Raw genomic sequence first — 21,159 nt, forward strand, 5'->3', positions numbered from 1 at the left:
TACGTGCCGATACACCCTGTATATTTTTTTTTGCTTCAATATTTGCGAAATTGTCTTTTCCCGAATTGAGATTTCTAAATCTAAATCTTAGATTTCAAGTTCTATTGAAATAACAAATAAATTAAATGACTGACGCCCTTGGTGATGCATTGTTGATCTTAAATATTTTTTTATAATACTTTTTAATTTTGTAAAGGACCTTTCAGCTGATGTCACTGAAACCGTCATAGTAAGTCATTTTCTTAACGTTATTGTTCTGGGAAAAGTTGAAATTAACACATTTTTAAAAAGACATTTTAAAATGGTACGTGTTTGCGGATCTCTGGAATGATTTTCTGTTAAATACACATTTAAAGGATTAATTAAAAAGAATTCTAAAATTTGTCAATGTAAGTAAATCTGTATTATCATATGCATCGTTTAAAATTTTATGCAGAAATAAGGGAGCATTGTACTCAGGTAAGACTTCTAACAAGAGAAAAATAATAATATAACGGTTTAATCCACGTAAAATAATTAATAATATAATAATTTTAAAAAAATATTTCCTCGTTTAGATGATATGCGCAACGTCATTCGTCTGGTTTACGCCTATTTATTGTGACATGCGGAAAAGGGACAGCAAGTTTATATGTTCACTGTGTTAGAATGTTCTAAGAGCTTGTCTTTGGTTATTACGCATTTCAATTAAGTTCTAAGGTAAACTTATACATTTAGATAAAAGATGTGGTCTTTAATTACATTCAGTATTTAAATAGCAATGAAGTAAAACAATATTCGGCATGTCAAAATACAGCCAATTTTATTTTGTTTGGTTTTACCTAGTAAGCTATCGAAAATTATGCATACAGAATTTTTTTTTCCTATATAACCGACTTTAACACGTTTTGGCTTCGGACTCTGTGAAATAATCACTAACCAACCCTTTGGGCAATTTTGAAGATATTCTTCACGGACAACAAACAACCGTAGTCTTTTTAGGAGATATAACTTTGTCCAGTCTAACAAGGTCTCGTAAAAATGCTTCTCATTTTGTATCACAGTGAGAAATATGATTTAAACAGTGTTTGAAAAAGAAAATACCGCACTTTCAGCTTGCCTTAAAAAAATACCATAAACGCTCCCGAAAAATTTTAACCCTTAAATGCATACTGTTGCAAAACTGCAACATACCGTTCAAACCACCTTTAACTCTTTGGTGTATACTTAATGCATGCCGTTTTAGAATTATCAAGTTCACGGTAATATATTTTATCGAGTGGCATCACCTTTTTTTTCTTTCGCGAATGTCAAATGTCACTTTTTCTTTAACAAAGTGAAGATTCTCGAAAATTGGTTGGAGGTTAGAATTACAGTTTTGTTTTGTTGTTATTATTTTGATTTTCTTAGGTAAGTAGATACAATAATACAATACTTATATGTAATAACTCGTATTTTTCCGGTACACTTATTAGTTTTGAGAATTTTTTTAGGTTTTTTTTTTTTCCTTGCATATGCATGTAAATATCTACAAAATATATTTTTTTCCAGAAAAATAAATAAATCATGCATTTAAGGGTTAAATATATTTTATGAAACGACATTTAGCATTTGAAAAATACTTGTTAAGGAATGCAAATTTTTAAATAAATATTTTTTATATTAAACGAAGAAAGGGAAACTGGCAATAACTTTATAATACCTTCGTATGATTAAATACTTTTTTTTTAGTTTTGTGTAAAGTAGTAATTACAGTTAACATGATTAAAAACATCGAGGAGCGACTTCAAAACTTCACCTTTATTTTTTTAATAGCATAGTATCGATTAGTAATACTAAAATCTGAAAGAGTAATTCGTCTGCTACCGAGAACAGTATTTTATTTTGAAATACGTCCTAAAACAGCGAATTTATCTGGAATCAATTGTAATGCGAAAATATTTTCCGCGGAATCAGTATTCTGACAGTTCACTTTAGAGAAGTTGTAAAATATCATAGGCTTTAGGGGTTAATTGTCTTTATTTATGTTAATTTCTAAAAAAACACGCTGTATGTATGATGTGCATCTGTGTGAGTATTGTGATGAAGTCAACTAAGGTTGATATAGCACATTACATGACAGCCAATACACTCGGGACTAGGTAACAGGGTAGTGCGGTGGCCGCGGTGTGCGGTCAGTGAGGCAGTGAGGCAGTGAGGCAGTGAGGCACTGAGGCAGCGAGTAGCGAATACAGCCTAGAGAGCAGTGCCAGTGAGCAGTGAGCGAGGGAGGAGTGAGTTGGTGAGCGAGCGCGCGGCGGTGGCTGGCTGCAGTGTTGTTTGTGGCACATCTCGGGTCGCCATGGCGACGCCGGACGGCTCCAGGTCGATGTTCCCGGGCGTCGCGCGCCTGCGCCCGCTACAGGGGTGTAGCGTCGGCGCCGAACTGCTTGAACGATATTTTTCTGGAAATTTCTACTAAAATATTTTTAAATATAAACTTTTATACGTGTTTTCTTTCATGCAATAGCACTATATCAGGATGCACATCAACGTTTTTATGAAAAAATGTTCCTATAAAATTTAACACATTTTTGAAATACATTTCTTTATTTACCGCCACAACTTGTTTTGAAATGTACACCATTTTTACCATAAATTTTTGGTAATAATGGTAATATACGATAATAAATGAACCTAATTGATTTTCCCCTGTTCTGTACATAATAATTATAATGTTACGTATTTATGGTGGTGATAATCTGACAGTTCAACATCGATATTTCAGGTTTTCATACCTATACACTATAATAATATTAGCAGTAATATTTAAAAATATTGCGTGAAATGTATGGATGCAAATGTTGTCATTGAGAATTTGTTTGTTTAGATTTTTTAGTATTTGGATTTATGATGTTTGATCTACCCTGATAAAATGCGTAAATACCCCCTTTTTTGATCCACGATGAAAAAATTGATATTTAAAGTATTCAGGAGAAACGAATATAAGCACTTTTAATGGCAATAAGGTTGTTAAAGGAGAAGTGGCTACGCGGCCGGGTTCAGCTGCTCGCCTGCTACACTTGCCGCACTTGCGCCGCGCGGGACACAGAGCGGCGGCGGCGTGCGACGTCTCACAGCCCGGGGCGGCAGGAGGGTGGCGGGCGTCGGGCGTCAGGCGGCGGGCGGCGGGCGGCAGGCGGCGGCAGGCGGCAGGCGGCAGTCCAGTGTCGCGCTTCCAGCGGCCAGCGTCGGCCCAACCCGCATAGGCAAGTGACGCGACGGTGTACGGACGGTGCCGGTTTACGGTACAGCCCGCGCCAGGTGAAAGCGCGAGCGAAGTGATAAGACGGTCGACTTATTAAACTAAACCTTGTGTGAAAATGTGTCATCGGAACGCCGACGCCGATTTGGATACACTCTTATTCAGGATTATTCGCGAGAAAATATTCATCCACGATTATCGAAGGTGAGTTTTTCGTACAGAATTCCCCGCTTTTCCGTTGAGATTTACGAAAACAATACCGATTTTGAATGTCAAATAGAGGAATTCGCGTTTCGCTGAATGAAATGACGGTCCGGGCTGGAACTGGGAGAACGCGGGATTTATTACGTTTATCGATATCCTCTCTATTTCTGGTTCTGAGCGCTCGCATCTCCGTTGGATTTTGAAGTTATTGGGAACATCTGTCTCCATCTTAGGAAGATAAATTCGGAGGTATCGCGCGCTGCCAAATCTGGAATTTACTTTTCATTTCGACGAAAATCGTTAAAGCAGGTATATAGATATCCTTCGATATATATATTTTTAATTGAGTGGATAGTATTTTACATGATATTTAATTCATAAGAAAGCATAAAAATTCCATTATTTCAGTGTGGTAAGATTGTATTGAAGTATGTCAATAAACGAACAAGTTATGACAGAAATCATTCAAGCTCTTGTATTGTAAGACGATTGTCAATCGTGACGCAATTAAACATAAACAATATCTATTGTTGTCCCGGCGATGTGTGTCAGTTTGTATTAGTTAGGGTACCGATTAATTAGTTAGTGGCTATTGGCTCTATGGAGCGCCACAACACCTTCTGTGGCAAATTGCCCGCTGGAACTTCTCCTCGCACTGACCCCGCATACTAAACACTGATATACACAGCAATGGGTCACGCAACTATGTGCCTACAATATTTGGTGTCTTGGATTACCATCCAAAGTGGGAACATTTTTTTTTGGTAGCATTAATCCATCACTCAATCAATGGAACGCGATAATTAGCTATATGAATTCTTATCACGCTAACGTATGCCATATAGGTTTACGAACCTTTCACATGTCTTAATTAAAATAAATGATTTCTTTCATCCATTAAAAATTAATAAAGGTCCTTGCAAATTAGGACGTATTTAGCTTATGGTTGTAATTTGTAATCACTGCCAACAATACAGAAGTTAATCCCTTTAAGAAAAAACAACACCACCTGCCATTGAAGAGTCAATTAGTTTTCATTCGAATCAAATAATGTCTGTACGCTGAATGCTAATTCTGAAGCTTTTGCCTTTCATCCCTTTGCCCGGAATAGGAATAATCTCCATAAATTATGTATGTCTTTGTATACAACCTTCTGGCGACAATAGAGCGGGGAGAAGTTAATAATTGGTGTATTCATATAAATATTTCATGTAATATTACGCCTTGACCCGATTAGGGCTTTCAGGAAATTTCTATCTAAGGGCAATCTTATTATCTTACCCTGCCTTTTGGTTAATAATTAAATGTAAAAATTTAAGATAATATTTTAAGAAAATTTGACTACTGTTGAAATGATAAAAGCGTAATATACTTTTACGAGTATATTTCTCATTCCCTTGAGTTGTGCTTTATGAGTAAAAATAATCCAATATACACAACACGAGTTAGCGTGACATTGTGTAGTATCTAGGTTTGTTGTATATGAAACACGCTAACTACCAAGTACTCAATTATTTTATGGACAACTTGTTTTAGTATCCGGCTCCACCCGAATTTCAATATTTTTTTTGATGATCATTTTAAAAATGAAATATGACGCAAACCATACCTATTGCTTCGTGTCGTTTTTTTGGTATGGTAAATATATTAAGAATCCATTAGCTCATGGCGGAAATGATGTTGCGGACTAAAAATAGTTACATGGTCCTCGACATTCTTGAAAGAAAACGTTGTGAAAATTTCAATATGCCATAGGTTTTTTTTTTCGAAATTTTTGTGTGCGTCTGCTTAATAGTTAATACTTTACTGCTATAAGCTCATCTGATGTACAATTTCGATTTAAAGTCAACTTAGAGAGATATGCATTTTAGTACCTATATTAATACAAACTTTTTGATAAATCATATTTTTTTAAACTACTATCAGTAGTGTACAGAGATGTGCAAAATGGGTACCCAAAACCATTTGAAATGCAAAATGGAAATGGGTCAAAACTTTTCCATTTGAAAATGCAAAATGGTTTTTAGAAAAGCATTTCAAATGCAAAATGCAAAATACCTATTTTCAAAATACATTGAAAATGCAAAATGGTTTCTCAGGTCAAACAATTAAAATAATTATACAAGTTTTAAACAATTTTGTCATTTAATAATGGACATCAATGTAGAACAAACGTATTACATGATAGTAAATCCAAAAACACCACGACTACAGATTATGAAACCACAAAAAATTTGCGCGGGACTAATGTTGCCAACGTAAAAACATAGAAACTGCTATCTAACATTTAATATTACAGCATCATGGCCCCATGTTCAGTATTTGAATCCGTATTTTTTGTAATGGTATCACTCAATTGCCAGGGCTCCTACCAGGGAGCAACTTGGCAAATGTAAATTTATCTCTCATAGCGAGGTTGAGGACCGACTGATATTTGGGGCTTATGAAAAAAAAATGAGTGGAGAAAGTAGGAAGAATGTTGCAAAAAAGCATTTAAAATGGAAAATGCATTGAGAAAAGCATTTAAAATGCAAAATGCAAAATGGTTTTTAGAAAAGCATTTAAAATGCAAAATGGAAAATACCTATTTTGCATTTTGCATTTCCATTTGAAATGGATTTATTTGAAATAAAGCACATCTCTGGTAGTGTAAAAGCTTATATAATATCTTGAACTTGAGAGTTAAAGTTGTAAAAACACGTCCAAATAGGTGGCCAAATACACAATATTGGAAAATTAGTAAATAATATTAGCAATTTTCATCATCAGGTCATATGAGAAATCTGGCATCTGCCCAATGGAGGATAGTGCATGCAGAGCCGACCAAATGTTGACACAATGTAGCCATATAATACGGTCCAATCCTCAAACCCCAAAACTCAACAAGAATCTTGAATCATATATGATTTGCTAATTGCAATAGTACCTACTGCTTTTGAAAAACTTCATCACAAGACCGCAAAAATATCTCACAACTTACAAAGAACCCAAGACAAAATACATAAAAGTACGTATGTAGTCAACCTAATAAAAGTAAGATATATTAACGAAGTAATAAACTATTCGAAAAATAACGATTATTTGCTCTCTGTGAACGCCCATTCCAAATTCAAATTCTTCGTGAGGTGCAGAAAAAAAACAAAACATTGTAGATAATAGATACGTAAACGTAAGTAAGTACCTACACAGGTGCGTGATATGTAGTTACTGTAATTGTTGGTAATTATGTCTGCTCTGTTATTAACGAGCCAAGACCAGCGTAAAGATTTTTCATCACATTCACTTCTGTTTAAGCTATTTTAAAAATATTAATTTGATATTCGGGTTGAAAGCATAAATTACTTAGTAATAACTGGATCTAGTGTAAGTTTCAAATTTCAGAGAAAGTTACGTTAGACAAAATACTGGGATTTAATACCCGAATAACGAGAATGATTTAAAAAAAATTAAATGGAAATGGTATAAAAGTCTACCATTTCTCGTACATGTGATGTATGATAATGGTGTGGATTAAAAAAAAACATATAGATCAACAAACGTCGTTTTGGAAAGTGCCTGTCTTACTTCCAGTGATCCCTACATATTTGGAGAAATAAAAGTTTGGTCTGCGGTGACTTTTTTTTTGTAAATTTTCTGTAACAAACGAAATAAAAATTCTTTCACTGGTCACTTAGCTGAGTAACTTCCCAACACCCCACCCTGATTATAATTACGGATTTTAGTTTTTTTTAATCACCGGAGACCAAAATGTATATCTACATTTTTTTGGCAAACAAAATCCAATTAAGTGAGGTAATTATCTTAACAGCCTGTGTACAGTGGCGTAGCTACCTAGGGGCTACGCGGGGCAGTGCCCCGGGGCCCTCAAGCTCAGGGGGCCCTCGAATCCTTACCAGAAATCTCGATCGAACTGAACTTTTGGAAATTTCTCCAATTTTCAAATTCAAAATAAAAATGACAGGTTGCAACTTGCAACTCCACTTTAATCATGACAACTCAGTTGAGAGAAATTCAAAAGTTATGCCGAGGGAATTCCCCTAAATTCTTTCTGTAGGTTGGCAGTGTTGTCAATTTGACGGATAGTTATATGTGCCTCATTCCCCAACGAAACTTGTAGCGTATTAAAATATAGATAAAAAGAAGAAACCCAGTGGTGCATTTAAACGCAAACAACGCCAAGAAAGAGAAGATAGTAAACAAAAACTGCCCAAAATTGACAAGATTTTTAGTCAGCCTTCTGCAAGTACATCTGGCCAAAATATTTCTATTGATAGTGACTCAAATAATGTGGTAACTGCAGTGTTGGTTGAGAAGCCTACTGAAGAAGATTAGACAATTATTGCAGTTGGAGATACCTCCGCCGCCGATCATGTGAACGTGGATGATGTTTGCATGACACACATAAGAGCGGAGGGTTTGGAGGAACCACATTTCATATTTTTATTTGATAATACCTAATCAGTTTACATAGCAGTGGGGCCCCATTTTTTAATTTGCCCCAGGGCCCTTGGTTACCTAGCTACGCCACTGCCTGTGTACGGTTTATTACATATTATACGGATGTATGCATCATGTATTAAAAATGAATAAAACATCAAAACGCCAACACAACAAAACTCCCCGTTTGGTTTGCATTTTTTACATTTACTTCTTCTGCGGTTTCTGACTTCATATTGCATATTACTAAATTTCTTCTGGTTTGATATAAATATATATATTTACATTACCCCACACAGAAGGCCTCCAGGAAAATAATTTCCCTCAGGGACTATGTCATCTTTCTCACATCGCTGTGTGTGTCGATGTTGTTTTGATATTTAATAATAATGCATCTTTTATATTTTTTAATTTATAACAATTGTCAACAATGTAAAGGCTGCATAAATTAATGACCAAAATAGGATATACCTAATCATGGGCGAACCTTTGCGGCAGATAGAGGAAATCGACAACAAACCACTGAAATTATGATAATGTATTTTAAATAATATTATCATTCCTGACGTTAATGTTTCTTTATGTTTAGTTATGGTTTTCTATGAATATACTACAAAATGATATATGGCAAAATTAAAATAAAAATAATTTTGTATCCTGCATTTGAAATAATAACCTCAAAAACACGGATCGGGACATTCAGAACACGGAAATATTGTGCGGCAATGGTTGAATATTTACACTGCAAAAACAACAGTGACCAGATGTTCATTAAGAATAAATTTTTTTTCGAATTTGCCCAGTATCTACAGCGTTTTCCAATAAGAGGTGTTATTTTGATATTCAATTGTAAAAGATCAATGGTTTCGTTGCTTGTGTGGCACGTAGCGCCGTCTTGTTGAAATTAAACGTTGTCCAGATCAATACCATCCAATTTCGGCCATAAAAAATCATTAATCATCTCTCGATAGCGCAATCCATTCACCGTAACTGTTGCTCCAGCCTCATTTTCAAAAAAGTAAGGTCCATTGACTCCGCCGGACCATAAACCGCACCAAACAGTCACACGTTGAGGATAGAGAGGCTTTTCAACAATAACAATTATATATGGGTTTTCCGAGCCCCAGATGCGACAATTTTGCTTGTTGACGAAGCCACCGATGTGGAAATGGGCCTCATCACTCAAGATGATTTGCATTTGATTCACTCAAGTGAATTTTAATAATTTCAATGCGTTGTTGAAGCGTGTATTGTTCCATTTTTATTAATGACGTAGTTTCTACTTGCCAAATGTCGAAAAATGACATCTTCAAAAGTAACATCTACCGAAATAGCGGGCTATTCAAAATAACACCTCTTATTGGAAAACCCTGTACTAATATTACGGTTCATCCTCTATCACACACCGTGGATTTGGCGGCCCTTGGAAAATTTTAATTTATTTATCCGTGAGAACTTAGAAAAAATATGTAATATTTAGGTTTTTGAGTAAGAAGGTAAATATTGATTTAAATAATGGACTGTATTGTTCCCAAACAAGCCTTATATTTATTAATTAATTTTCGGGATATTGACAGTTTACATTTATTTAGTTTGTACATAAGTATTTTATAGCCAAAATAAAACCAATTATGGATTTCCTCCTTGTGACTTTACCTCTACTGAGACAGCATAATATGGAATGTATTCCTTTGCATTAATTAATTTTCTTCAATTTAACTTTCTTTTGCAGTTTAATTGGCGGTAACTTGCCAAATATTTTCATAGTTATAAGGGTTTTAATAGAATAGATAAAATATCTCAACTTTTCAAATGTGACCTGCTAAATTAATGTAGGTATCGACAAAATATGGGCATGCCTAGTCGCGATATTGATTTTTGTCCATGATTGAAATTGCAAAAATGCCATAACGATAATTTAAAACGTTTTTGAATGATTTCGACAACTTACTTCACCCTGTCCACTGGACCTGGTTCAGTGAAACCACGCACGTTGACTCAGTAATGTTTGTTAATTCTAGCATCTGTCAAGCATTTAAACAAAACAAATATATATTTCTTTATTAATTCATAAAATAATGTTAGTACCTACTTTATCGCTTGTCTGACATGATAAGAAGTTCCTATTTTGAAAAATAAAAGTTCATTGAACTTCAATAATGTTCTGCTTTACGAGGGAATATATCACATTACTTACTTACCAATGCACCAACTACCGGTTTGCAACCAATTGGTAAGTTAAATTTCTTTTGCCAATTATTGCAATTTGACGTAAACTGTTTCTTTTAACTTCAGATTATTAGTTATGCATTCTATTCTAGACCATGGTAATGCCAGTAATTATGCAGCCCCTAGAAAGAGTCGCCGGTCGACATACCTTAATTTAGTTTTGCATTATTTTCTACGTTGCATCGAATGGTGGTTTGTTAGCGAAATGCAAATTATGGTAATTTGCAAAGCGATTTCCCTTGCCCCGCTTGAATAATGCCCGACAAACTGACACACGAAAAGGAAAATAGTTTAACATGTTTCTAAAAGCTTCAAGTTAACCATAGTTCCAACAAACTTATAAAGACAAACTCACAGTTAAATAAATTATAATGTTTGCGTGAATCACAGATCATAGTAACAATCTGCGTCATACAATCAATACAATGGCAGATCCAACTGTGTTTCTAATGACATCATGATGAATTTATTAGAATGAGTCAATAATCACTGTGATCTTTTATTCTATCGATCAATATTTCAAGAAGTTGTTATTAAGTACTTACAAACAAGTGATAACAAGTCAATTTAAATCAAATTTAAAAAGAAATTATCGCATGGTTTTCCCTTTTAAATTCGCCTACAAAGAAAGCTACGTTGCGCTACACAGAAAGCTATACTTACTTTACATAAAACATATTTACAAGATACCCAATATGAATTCAACGAGGTGCTCGAAAAGTTTTTGACGTTATATTAAATTATTTTGTATAATTATATAAATAAAATGTTTAGAAATAGCTATATACTATTTAATCGAATATGTAAATTTATGAATTATATCGTTGTCCTGCCATAGACCGCCTTCTATGTAGGGAAGTAAAATTTTGTGGATGTATATATTTTTGGATGAGGAATCTGAAAAAAAACAATCATACACATTCACAAAATTTCGATAAAATCGCTGTGGCGGTTTCGAAGCACGAACATAGTGATACGCGATTTTTATACAGGTGTCCGTGGGTAAAGTGCATTTACTGTAGGGGGTGATTCCATATGAATTTAGAAGTAGAATTTAAAAATATATATATATATTTATAAAAAACCTTTTACGGTTGTTTTTAGGTAAAAAAGTTGAATTGTTTGTATGGGAAAATAAATATTCTTTTATGGAAAAAAAAATAGTTTGGGAAAATAAAAGTTGCAATTTCGAAAAGAGTTACCCCCGAAGTTAGTGCACTTTATCCCCCCTCCCCGACACTTTGTATATATATTAATATATTTTTTATATTTATATATATTTTATATTAACCCCACGCAGTAGGCCCTGAAAATAATACTTTCCTACAGGGTCTATGTCTTATTTGGGGATGCTACGTGGAGAGTATTTTTAAAGAAAGGAAGGAGAAAAAGTTCTTGGAAGGAAAAAAAGGTATGAGGGGTGAGTGGGAATCTATGGATCAGTGTGTCCAGGAGTGACTAATGAATGGTCAATTCCTCCCGCTGAGGCGCAAGGCGATGGGTCTAGAGAAACCAGTTGGAGAGGTCAAAGAGTCTCCCCTGACCATCTTTTCCCGATCCGACGGTGGGAGGCGCATCCTGAACGCACCTCACCCGATTAACCGGGGACCCCTGCTAAATCACCAAACGTAGGACACCACTTGTGTAATTATTATGTATTATGTAAATATGAATCTACGTACGAACCTAAATCGTTTCTACTACTAATATGAGAGTTGAGCTGAAAGTCTAGGTCTACCTATTCAATAATAATCTAATCACTATAATTTCCGCATCGTTAAAATCCGGTGAAGCATTGTTTATAGCTCCAATGCTATTTATGTGCCAGAATACGTCAACACACAAAGGCCCGAGAACAACTTCATTGCAGTTCCGAATATGTACCGGGTACCAAGTACCAAGTACAAGCTTCCAATGCAACAATATGGAATTCCAGTTGGTAGATGGTACCTGGTTGGTACGTAGGAGTACCTACATAATCGTGGTTCGTGGCCTTTGTCACTTCCCAATGCCAGCGGCAAGTGCCAACCGAAATAGCTGCCGTCAAGTAACGGAACTTTATTTTTGTGTTATTGTTTCTTATACCCAGTACGTTCTTACCAAGTGAATCGTAAGTCTGGATGTTGAACGTCATTGAGCAATTGAAATGTGTTTCAGCGTTAGTGAAAAGACAGGTTTGTAATTGAAGTTGTGGCCTTCAAAAGTGGCCTTCAAAAGCATGATTTTTTTTTGCTAAATAGCGAAATTTAGTAGGTAAAGTAAGTTTTAGAATCAAAATGAATGAAGTCTGGAGTCCTGATGTTGGACATTATATGCATTTGGGCTCCACGGTGCAGACAGCTGAATGTTTGTGATTAATGTTGAAAAGGTAGAATTCTTTTTATTATTCGGGAAATTATTTCAACATCATTTAAGTTATTTGAAGCTTTAAAGCTTTTAAAAACTTAATTGTTTTCCGTTGAATGTGCTACCAAACTATTGCCCAAAGACGTCACAGAAGTGAAAAAAATTCTATATAAAATTTCTGTTTAAGCAGAACGTTCAGGTATTTTCACTCTATTATACTTTTTTTTTTTTTTTTTATATTTACTCCACACAGGAGGCCCTGAAGAAAATAATTTCCCTTAGGGCCTATGTCATCTTTGGGGATGCTGTGTGGAGGGTCTTTTTGTGGAGAGGAAGGAGTGAACATGGGTCTTGAAGAGTCCCATGTTGTAGGAGGGAGGAAACACAGAGGCCGGCAGTTCGTTCCACAGCCGAGCTGTTGAACTTAAGAACGAATCGTAGAAGCGACCCGTTCTCATGTGACAAGTGTCAACTGTGTACAAATGTTGGGCGCGCGTTTGGCGTGTATCCCGACTACGCACCGGTGCCGAAGGGATCAATGACGCTAGTTCCTCAGAGCATCTTCCATTGTAATACCGATAGAACAAGGACAGCATACCTACCTGACGCCTGTGCTCTAAAGATTGCAGTCCGTTTGTTAAGATTGGGGAATCTATCAAACGAACCGCCCGTTTCTGCACAGAGTCAAGGGTTTTTTTCAGGTATTTTGGGGCTCCAGACCAGAGATGGCTGCCAAATTCGACAGTAGGGCGCACTTGCGATTTGTACAGGGTGAGCAGTTGTGTACTATTAAACTATCTGCGGGACCTGTACAGTACGCCCAGCTTCTGAGAGGCCAACTTTACTCTGGCTTCGATGGAGCCCCCGTACCTGAGCTGGTCACTTATAGTTACACCAAGCATATCAATGGAAGGCCTGTTCGGAAGATTGCTTCCGTTGAAGGAGACTAGATTATCATTTGGATCCCTTTTAGACGTAATCAGACAGGATTGGGTCTTTGAAACATTAAATTCGACGAGATTATTTTTACCCCAGGAGGAAATACTCTCGAGATAACCGTCCATTCTCTGCTTCAAAGCCCTCCGAGCCGTTGGAGTTTGTGTGCCCTTTGGGGGCTTGTCAAACAAAAAGTTATCATGAACTGTACTGTCATCCGCGTAACAATGAATCGGTGCACATGTCAAAAGGTCATTGATGTGCAACAAAAACAAAGTCGGAGACAGAACCGATCCCTGTGGGACGCCAGCATTTATGGAGTGCGAGGAAGAGGTGAAACCGTCAGCAACCGCCTGAATCGACCTATCCCTTAAAAAGTCAGCAATCCACGTACACAGGGATGCGAGAAGTCCGTAAGAATGCAATTTGTTGACAAGTCCTCGGTGCCAGACCCGGTCAAAGGCCTTGGATATGTCTAGTGCGACCGTTTGGGTCTCACCGTGACGTTCCAGGCACCGCCCCCAAACATGCGTCACATACGCGAGAAGATCACCGCACGAGCGGTTCCGCCGGAATCCGTATTGACGGTCGTTGATAATTTTGTTCTTCTCGAGGTATGTGAGCAGTTTGTCGTTGATCACTCGTTCCATCACTTTGGACAGAACTGATGTGATCGCTATGGGGCGGTAGTTGGCCGGGTTGGAGCGGTCACCTTTCTTGGGAATAGGGTGAATTACTGCTTTTTTCCAACCAGAGGGCACAGTGCCACACTTCAGGGACATTTTGAAGAGCTTTGTCAAAACTGGAACTATTTCCGCAGCACACCTCTGCAATACCAGGGCAGGTATTCCATCAGGTCCACTAGCTTTGTTAACATCGAGCCCCCGTATGACGTGGAGTACATCCCGATGCCGGATCCTCAGCTTTTTCATATAGAAGCCGCAGTGAGGAGCCGACGGCGGAACAGCACCCCCGTCGTCGAGGGTCGAGTTTTCCGCAAACATTTTCCCTAATAAGTTAGCCTTTTCGGTGGCGGTGTTTGCTAGTGAGCCGTCAGGTCTGGTAAGAGGACAACTTACAACTTATTTACGGTTTATCAATATAGGATACGTTGTAGAAACAATAAATAGGCTGTTAAACAAAAAAACTAAATATTCACATTACGGAAAATAAAGTTTTGTACAAATAAGTTGATGTGCGTATTCCATTACAATTAAATAAGGCATTGGTTGAATGAAAATTCATTTCCACTAAATATGTATATTTAAATAAGAAGTCCATTTAATGTGTCCGTCGTCCCCAATTTTAGTACGCGTATGCCATTTTATTTTCCTTCGCCGTTTTAAGATCTCACCCTCTAACAAGATGCAAAACGGAGGATATATTTTATTATCATGCTATAAACAGAGTAATTCAATAATGTAGGGACAACTTTGGAAGGTGCTTGAAACTTGGAGTTTTTTTCAGCCCCAAGGCTACGGGCATTATTGGTACGAGTTGGGGCTGCGTATATTTATTTTCATATTCTGTTTTGATAATCAGGACTTTATACACAATTTAATTAAGTTTTAAGTGAAAGTGTTATTCAAGAGTTTTAAGCAAAAAGAGTGTTTTTTATCCAATTTTGAAGTAAAAAAACGGTTGCGAATTATTTCTGCTTTTAAAATATGTCAGTGATGTTAATTTAGGACTCTTTAACGATTTTTATTGTTATTTATTGCCATTAACCCCTCACGGGAGGTTCTGAAGAAAATAATTTCCCTTTGGGCCTACTTCAACTTTTGGGATGCTGTGTAGAGGGTCTTTTTTAGGGAACGGAAGGAGAGGATGTTCTGGGAAGGTAAAGGGTGTGGGGGTTAAACCAGCCTCTCCCTTTCAGACCCTCCACGCAGCTGGTGGGCAGGCGCAACCCTGCTAAGTCACCAAAAGTAGCGCACCACTGGGGGTGACCTATGGCAGAGGTATTCGTTATCCAATAAATGGTTCCCGGGGCGGCAGTACCCAAGCCCGTCTCCCGAATACTTACTAAAGCACCTCAAAATAACGCAACACCTCCTTTGAAAAATGTTGTCAATTTCACACACAATGTTAGCAGACGGTAGAGAAGTAAAATAAGTTCTCTTAAATTGTGCAAAAAATAGTTAATTCATTCTTTAATTGATTGGTTAGGTGCTTTTTTTGGCCACTTGCAGATTTCCTTCGAATTACAATTTCGACGAAGAACTATCGGTCGAATCTAGACGTAGATTGACACTACCCAGAAATCTGATTAGTGCCTACATAGTTAAACTGCTAAGCGATTTTTATTCAGTTTTAACTATTATTGAAATTTATTGTTTCTTATCTTGTGCCTTGGTTGCCAACGCAAGTTATTTTATGTAAACCACATTCACGTGTATTGTCTGTATCCTTGTTTATGTTTCCTCAGACAAAGAGCACTGGAATGTAAATACCAAATAAAACAGATTCTATAAATAATTGCGGCTACAAGCTATTAACTGTGAAACTGTTGTTCATATTTAGATTTGTTTCTTGGAATGCCTATTTCTTGAATGATTCATTGAAAAAAGTTTGAATGTTCACTCGAATTCCACGCAAGCTTGCTCTGAACACATATTGTTGCTTTTATTTTTTGAAATAACTTTATTAGTTAAACCTCAAATTGTAATATATAATTATTGAAGACAATATTAGCCGGGGCGCTGCTCTACCAACTGTGCTAATGGGACCCTATTTCCTTCGGTCATATACTATTAATAAGAACTGCTAACATTATCTTCATTTTCTCACCGCACATTTTTATTGGTTGCTATCTTTATGAATGGTCGCAAGATTCATCTCAAACTAAATGCAATCTGAAACAAATACTGTCTTGGATAAATATAACCTATTTTAATTTTAATGTGTGCATCTATTTGGCTCAGTTGGTCCTGTGTTCAAGTCCTAGATACGACTGTATATTTTTTGGTTTTAAATTTTCGTAAATAATAAGATAATGTTGCATTCAGATACATTCCAGTGCTGCAAGTACCAACATACCCAGCATTCAGAATATCCGAAAGTACTTTCTTTATGTTATTGATATGAAAGTGGAAATTAGTCAGTAAGCCATCCGGAACTACAGCTATTTATATAAGAAGTTAACAATGAAATTCTGCAATGAAGTGAACAAGCTGTTTAGTCAATCTACGCAGACTTCTTAACAACAAATCATGTATTTTAATGAATATGTATTGACCGCAATACGCTTCACTGAAAATAAAATCCCCGGTAGTGTTTCCTATACTGATGTGAAAGAAAACTGATGTGACCAATTTACGGATCACTTTCCGCTCGCCCACAAAGAACTTCTTCTATTTCAGTAGCCTTCGGTGAACCCTGATTCCTCAAATATGAGGCAATTTATTTTGAAATATGTTACATGGGGCAATAGGAATACAACATGCTTGCGATAAAATAGATTTCCTTCGCATATTCCATCCTCATCGTGTATTTGGAGCGGACCAGTAGTAGCACCCCATAGCCGATAACATCCGCCTTGAACGTAAGGCTACCTTCTTTCCCACACACAGGGATTTACTATAATATTAGCTTCCAAGACTTCACAGATTCCTGCATGACAATTGGCCTATTGTGCTGCCTTTAACAAGTGTATTTTTATAACGAAAACACTCGGTTACATAGTTATGTGGTCTTCTTTCTAAAAAAAATTTCTCCAGACTTTTCATGATTTAAAGGTAATGTTTTTTCGGCTACAAAGATAAAAACTAAAAACGGTTGGTTCTGTAAAACCAAAAATCAGAAGAAAATTACGACATGCTACGACGACAACATGAATGTTGTCACATTACAACAATATTTATGAATCTGTGAGCTTTTTTGTTTGTTTTGGTATGCACACAATAACGTTTGCGCCTCTGGAAAATAATGAGTAAAAAGATTTATAAGATAAATCCGAGAAAAATCTGGATGAGCGCCAAATACGTCCGGGAATCGGATTGAAAAGGTGCGATAAACCCTTCGGGCGGGTTTAAGGGCCAGTGATTTGGGGAGGGGTCCCTATTTGCCTCCCGCATCGGTCGGCGTCAGGTGACGGGAGGCTCATTTCTTGACCCTGCCCTGGGGAGCCTCTGGTGCTATTAAATAACAGCAGCCTTTCATTTCAGGCCGAAGAATACAGTTTTTTATTCAACAATGTTCCTCAGTAAGATGAGTCAACTTGTATGGAAGTATAATGAGTAGGTATATATTAGAACAAGCAGGTTTCTCGAATGTTCAAAAGAAAATTAATATTGAATAGGAATATAGTGCTCCACTCAGGAGTCAAATTCAGAACAGATTGGGCATTTATAACTTTATTACAACTCGAAAGTTTTAAAATTGTATTTTTTGATAATTTGCATGGTAATCATCTATTTTCAGAAAAAAATACATTCCTTGTTAACTTGGTTAGGTTTTGGTATTTGTAATTTGCCGGCTGACAAAGCTTTGTCAGGAATGCATTTCTTGTGTCCGAAATATAATTTGCTATCGGTACGTCGTTGTTAATTCGAAAAAAAAATGCATTCCGAGGTAGAGAAATTTTATTTCGAGTCTTGAAGTTGCGGAATCGATTCCCGCGGTGATATCATTTTTTATATGAGGTTTTCAGGAAATCGGTGCAGCGCACTGCCAAACTGAAATTTCCCGAAAATCTTCATTAAAAAAACAGACTTTTGAAAGAAAATAAATAATCGTTTTGGAATAAACAACATCAATAATGTCGAATTTTTCAAACTTAGTGCTCTATGACACTCAAAAGTCACTGATCACTAATATGGGCGTTGAAAGGTCTGAAAGGGCAGAGGGTATATATATGCTGGTTGTTTAGTTTCTTATTTTAACGAATTGTGACCTCATCCTTTACATTATTGACTACATAATACACAAGACAAACCCCTACAATATATATATATAGATTATTTATATATATATTGTAGGGGTTTATATTTCGTATTTTTTATCATGAAGATTTTTTTTGTGGGTACTTATATATTTTGTAATATTCCATTATATTTTTGTAATCACAATGCACGTGTTTAAATGACTGTGGTGGGTCATTGAGTACGTGCTATAATAACGCAATTCGACTGTTACTCAGCCTCATATAAACTATTTGATTAAATAACTTGTGTTTAGGGAGAGAGTGTCGTCTTGAGTTTTTAACCTTACATAATTTTAGAAATACTACCGTACTTATAAACTTTACAATTATGAACATTTGTACAGAATAACAGATGTCTATACGTTAAATATGGATAAAATAAATTTAAAAGAAAATTCCTGTATGTACATCGACATATATTTTTAACACTGATTAATATATCACACAGCAAAAATTATTTTTAGGCCAAGTGTATTTTAAGTTTAGTCTTAAAATTTTACATAATTTTTGTCAGCTTGTATTTCTTAAGGGAGTTTGTTTAATGGCTAAGTATGTGTCATGGTGTTGTGCCACTGTTGTATTGAGTTTAGGGATTATTATTTGTCCCGCGGTTCTCTGTCTGGTGCTCAATGACTCTATTATTAGTTTATCTTTGTGGATTTGAAGTAATGCATTTTGTAGATAGATTCTATCTAATTTTAAAACTTTCTTGTAATAATACTAATAAGTTCGAAATTTGAAAGTTGAAGTTTACTGCACATAATTAATGTTACGTTACGCAGAAATATTTAGATAGAATCTTCAAATACACAAAGATAAACTAATAATAGAGTCATTGAGCACCAGTCAGAGAACCACTAGACAAATAATAATCCCTAAACTCAATACAACAGCGGCACAACACCATTACACATACTTAGCTATTAAATGTTTTAACAAACTCCCTTAAGAAATACAAGCTGACAAAAAATTTAAGACCAAACTTAAAATACACTTGACCTAAAACTAATTTTGGTTGTGTGATATATTAATCAGTGTTAAAAATATATGTAAATGTACATACAGGAATTTTCTTTTAAATTTATTTTATCCATATTTAACGTATCTGTTATTATGTAAAAATGTTCATAATTGTAAAGTTTATATGTACGGTAGTATTCGTAAAATTATGTAATGTTAAAAAATTAAGACAACACTCCCTCCCTAAACACGAGTTATTTATTCTCAATTAGTGGGGTAATAAACAAAAGGGTAATTATTAATAAATCTATTTGCCTGAAAATAAAATAAAAAAGTTGTTAAAAAAAATCACAAAAATAAAATACTTCAATGCAAGATGGAAAAATAGCAGATTAGGAATAGTACAAAAAAAATTAAATTAGTCGAAGCAGAGCTATACAAGGGCAGTTTGTTTAAATGGATTTGTAGTTCTGCTTGCCGATGTAAATTCTACTAAGACCTGTTTGTATTAAATTTAGTGATTGATTAGTTAAATATATCAACAACATTCTTATAATAACTACCCAAATTCTGTATACAGCGAACGGGAGTATACAATTGTGATTCCGTTTTGGAGTTGTCGCAATAATACAGTAGATATTGCCTCGATGTTGGTTTGAGAGGTATATGGAAAGAAATCAAGTATAATACTTCAGGGCTGTCAATTATTGAATTTATGATTTTATAAACAAGTTAAGTTAAGTTAAACTATTCTACATTGGATAATTGTAATATATATAGTTGACATAGTAGATAACATCATTGGCATATTCCTCTGTAATAACCATTTGCTGATTAATTTCAATCCATTTATTTTTCTAAGTAAAAAAAAAAAAAAAAAAAACGTTTTCCATAATGGTATTCTGTATTATTTGTAAAACATTTATGTACTACAGATATAATAACTATTTTATTTATATATGTACGTAAACTTTTAAATGTCACATAGTTAATGTAATAACACTAATAACAATGTATGTAAAAGCCCAATGGGCGTTTAAATAAATAAATAATAAAAATAATTATGTAGCTTTATGGAAAATATAATAAAACCCCAGAATATATTCGAGTTTCTTTATTATACTTTTTTACATCAGAGACTTTAATATATAGAGACTTTATTATAATATTTCACTGAATTTAAGTACCTATCCCGGAAAAAATACGTAAGATATAATCATTTTCAAAATATAAAAAAAAGATTGTCTAAGACGGTACAGTTAAAAAATAAATAGTTAATGGAATTTTTCACCCCTGAAACTCTAATGGTCAGGGGAGGATGGTATTCCAAGGGTTAATAATGACATTTAAATAATTTCAGCGGATTGGTGATTAATTCTATTTTAGCGGCAACATTCGATCTGAATATTGATTCTCTTGTGTGTTGCAGTGAAAGGCGATGAGGTGACCCAAGTCGAGCATGAGGAGCGAGAGGCTGCTGCTGGTGGCAGTCTTCGGCTTGTTGTGCGCGCAGGGGGGCTTGGGGCAGGGCGGCGAGGGCGGGGAGGGGGCACCGCCGCTCCCGGCTCCTCTCCCGCCCGCGGCCCCGGCCACGACGGGTCCCGACGCCCCGGCGCCCGCGCCCTGCGAGCCCAGATCGCTGCGTAATGCTCCGAAACCCCCACCGGTGAGTAGACTCCTACATACCATAGACATATGAATATTAGTAGACCTGCCCTAAGTGATTAAAAGCGTATTATTCCCCACTCCCCATAACGGTTCCATTGGAGCCGGCTGGGCTCGCGTATGGCTTCCCGTGAATCTTGAGAATGTGACGTCATCATTCTTGTTCGAACTAGCGTCGAGCTATGGTCGAGGCATTTTACGAAATAACACGGCAAAATGGTTGCTTGTGATATGA

At 36.0% G+C, this 21,159-nt stretch overlaps 2 protein-coding genes across 5 annotated transcripts in view; both read left to right on the plus strand.

The window, feature by feature from the left end:
- LOC149424230 (mitochondrial import inner membrane translocase subunit Tim21) overlaps nucleotides 1-21,159 on the plus strand; it is a 586,526-nt gene that overhangs the window by 125,196 nt on the left and 440,171 nt on the right. The window lies entirely within an intron of this gene.
- smog (G-protein coupled receptor 158 smog) overlaps nucleotides 3,189-21,159 on the plus strand; it is a 206,524-nt gene continuing 188,553 nt past the window's right edge. For all 4 annotated transcript variants that reach the window (XM_089651396.1, XM_089651394.1, XM_089651395.1 and 1 more), the window contains exons 1-2: nucleotides 3,189-3,427; nucleotides 20,689-20,925. In XM_089651396.1, coding sequence (XP_089507522.1) covers nucleotides 20,719-20,925 — 207 coding nt within the window. In that variant the 5' untranslated portion in view covers nucleotides 3,189-3,427; nucleotides 20,689-20,718. The remainder of the gene's footprint in view (nucleotides 3,428-20,688; nucleotides 20,926-21,159) is intronic.

This window comes from Hesperophylax consimilis, chromosome 4, assembly GCF_061612785.1.
Source record: "Hesperophylax consimilis isolate HC1 chromosome 4, BYU_Hcon_1.0, whole genome shotgun sequence".
In the NCBI taxonomy this organism is placed as follows: Eukaryota; Metazoa; Arthropoda; class Insecta; order Trichoptera; family Limnephilidae; genus Hesperophylax; species Hesperophylax consimilis.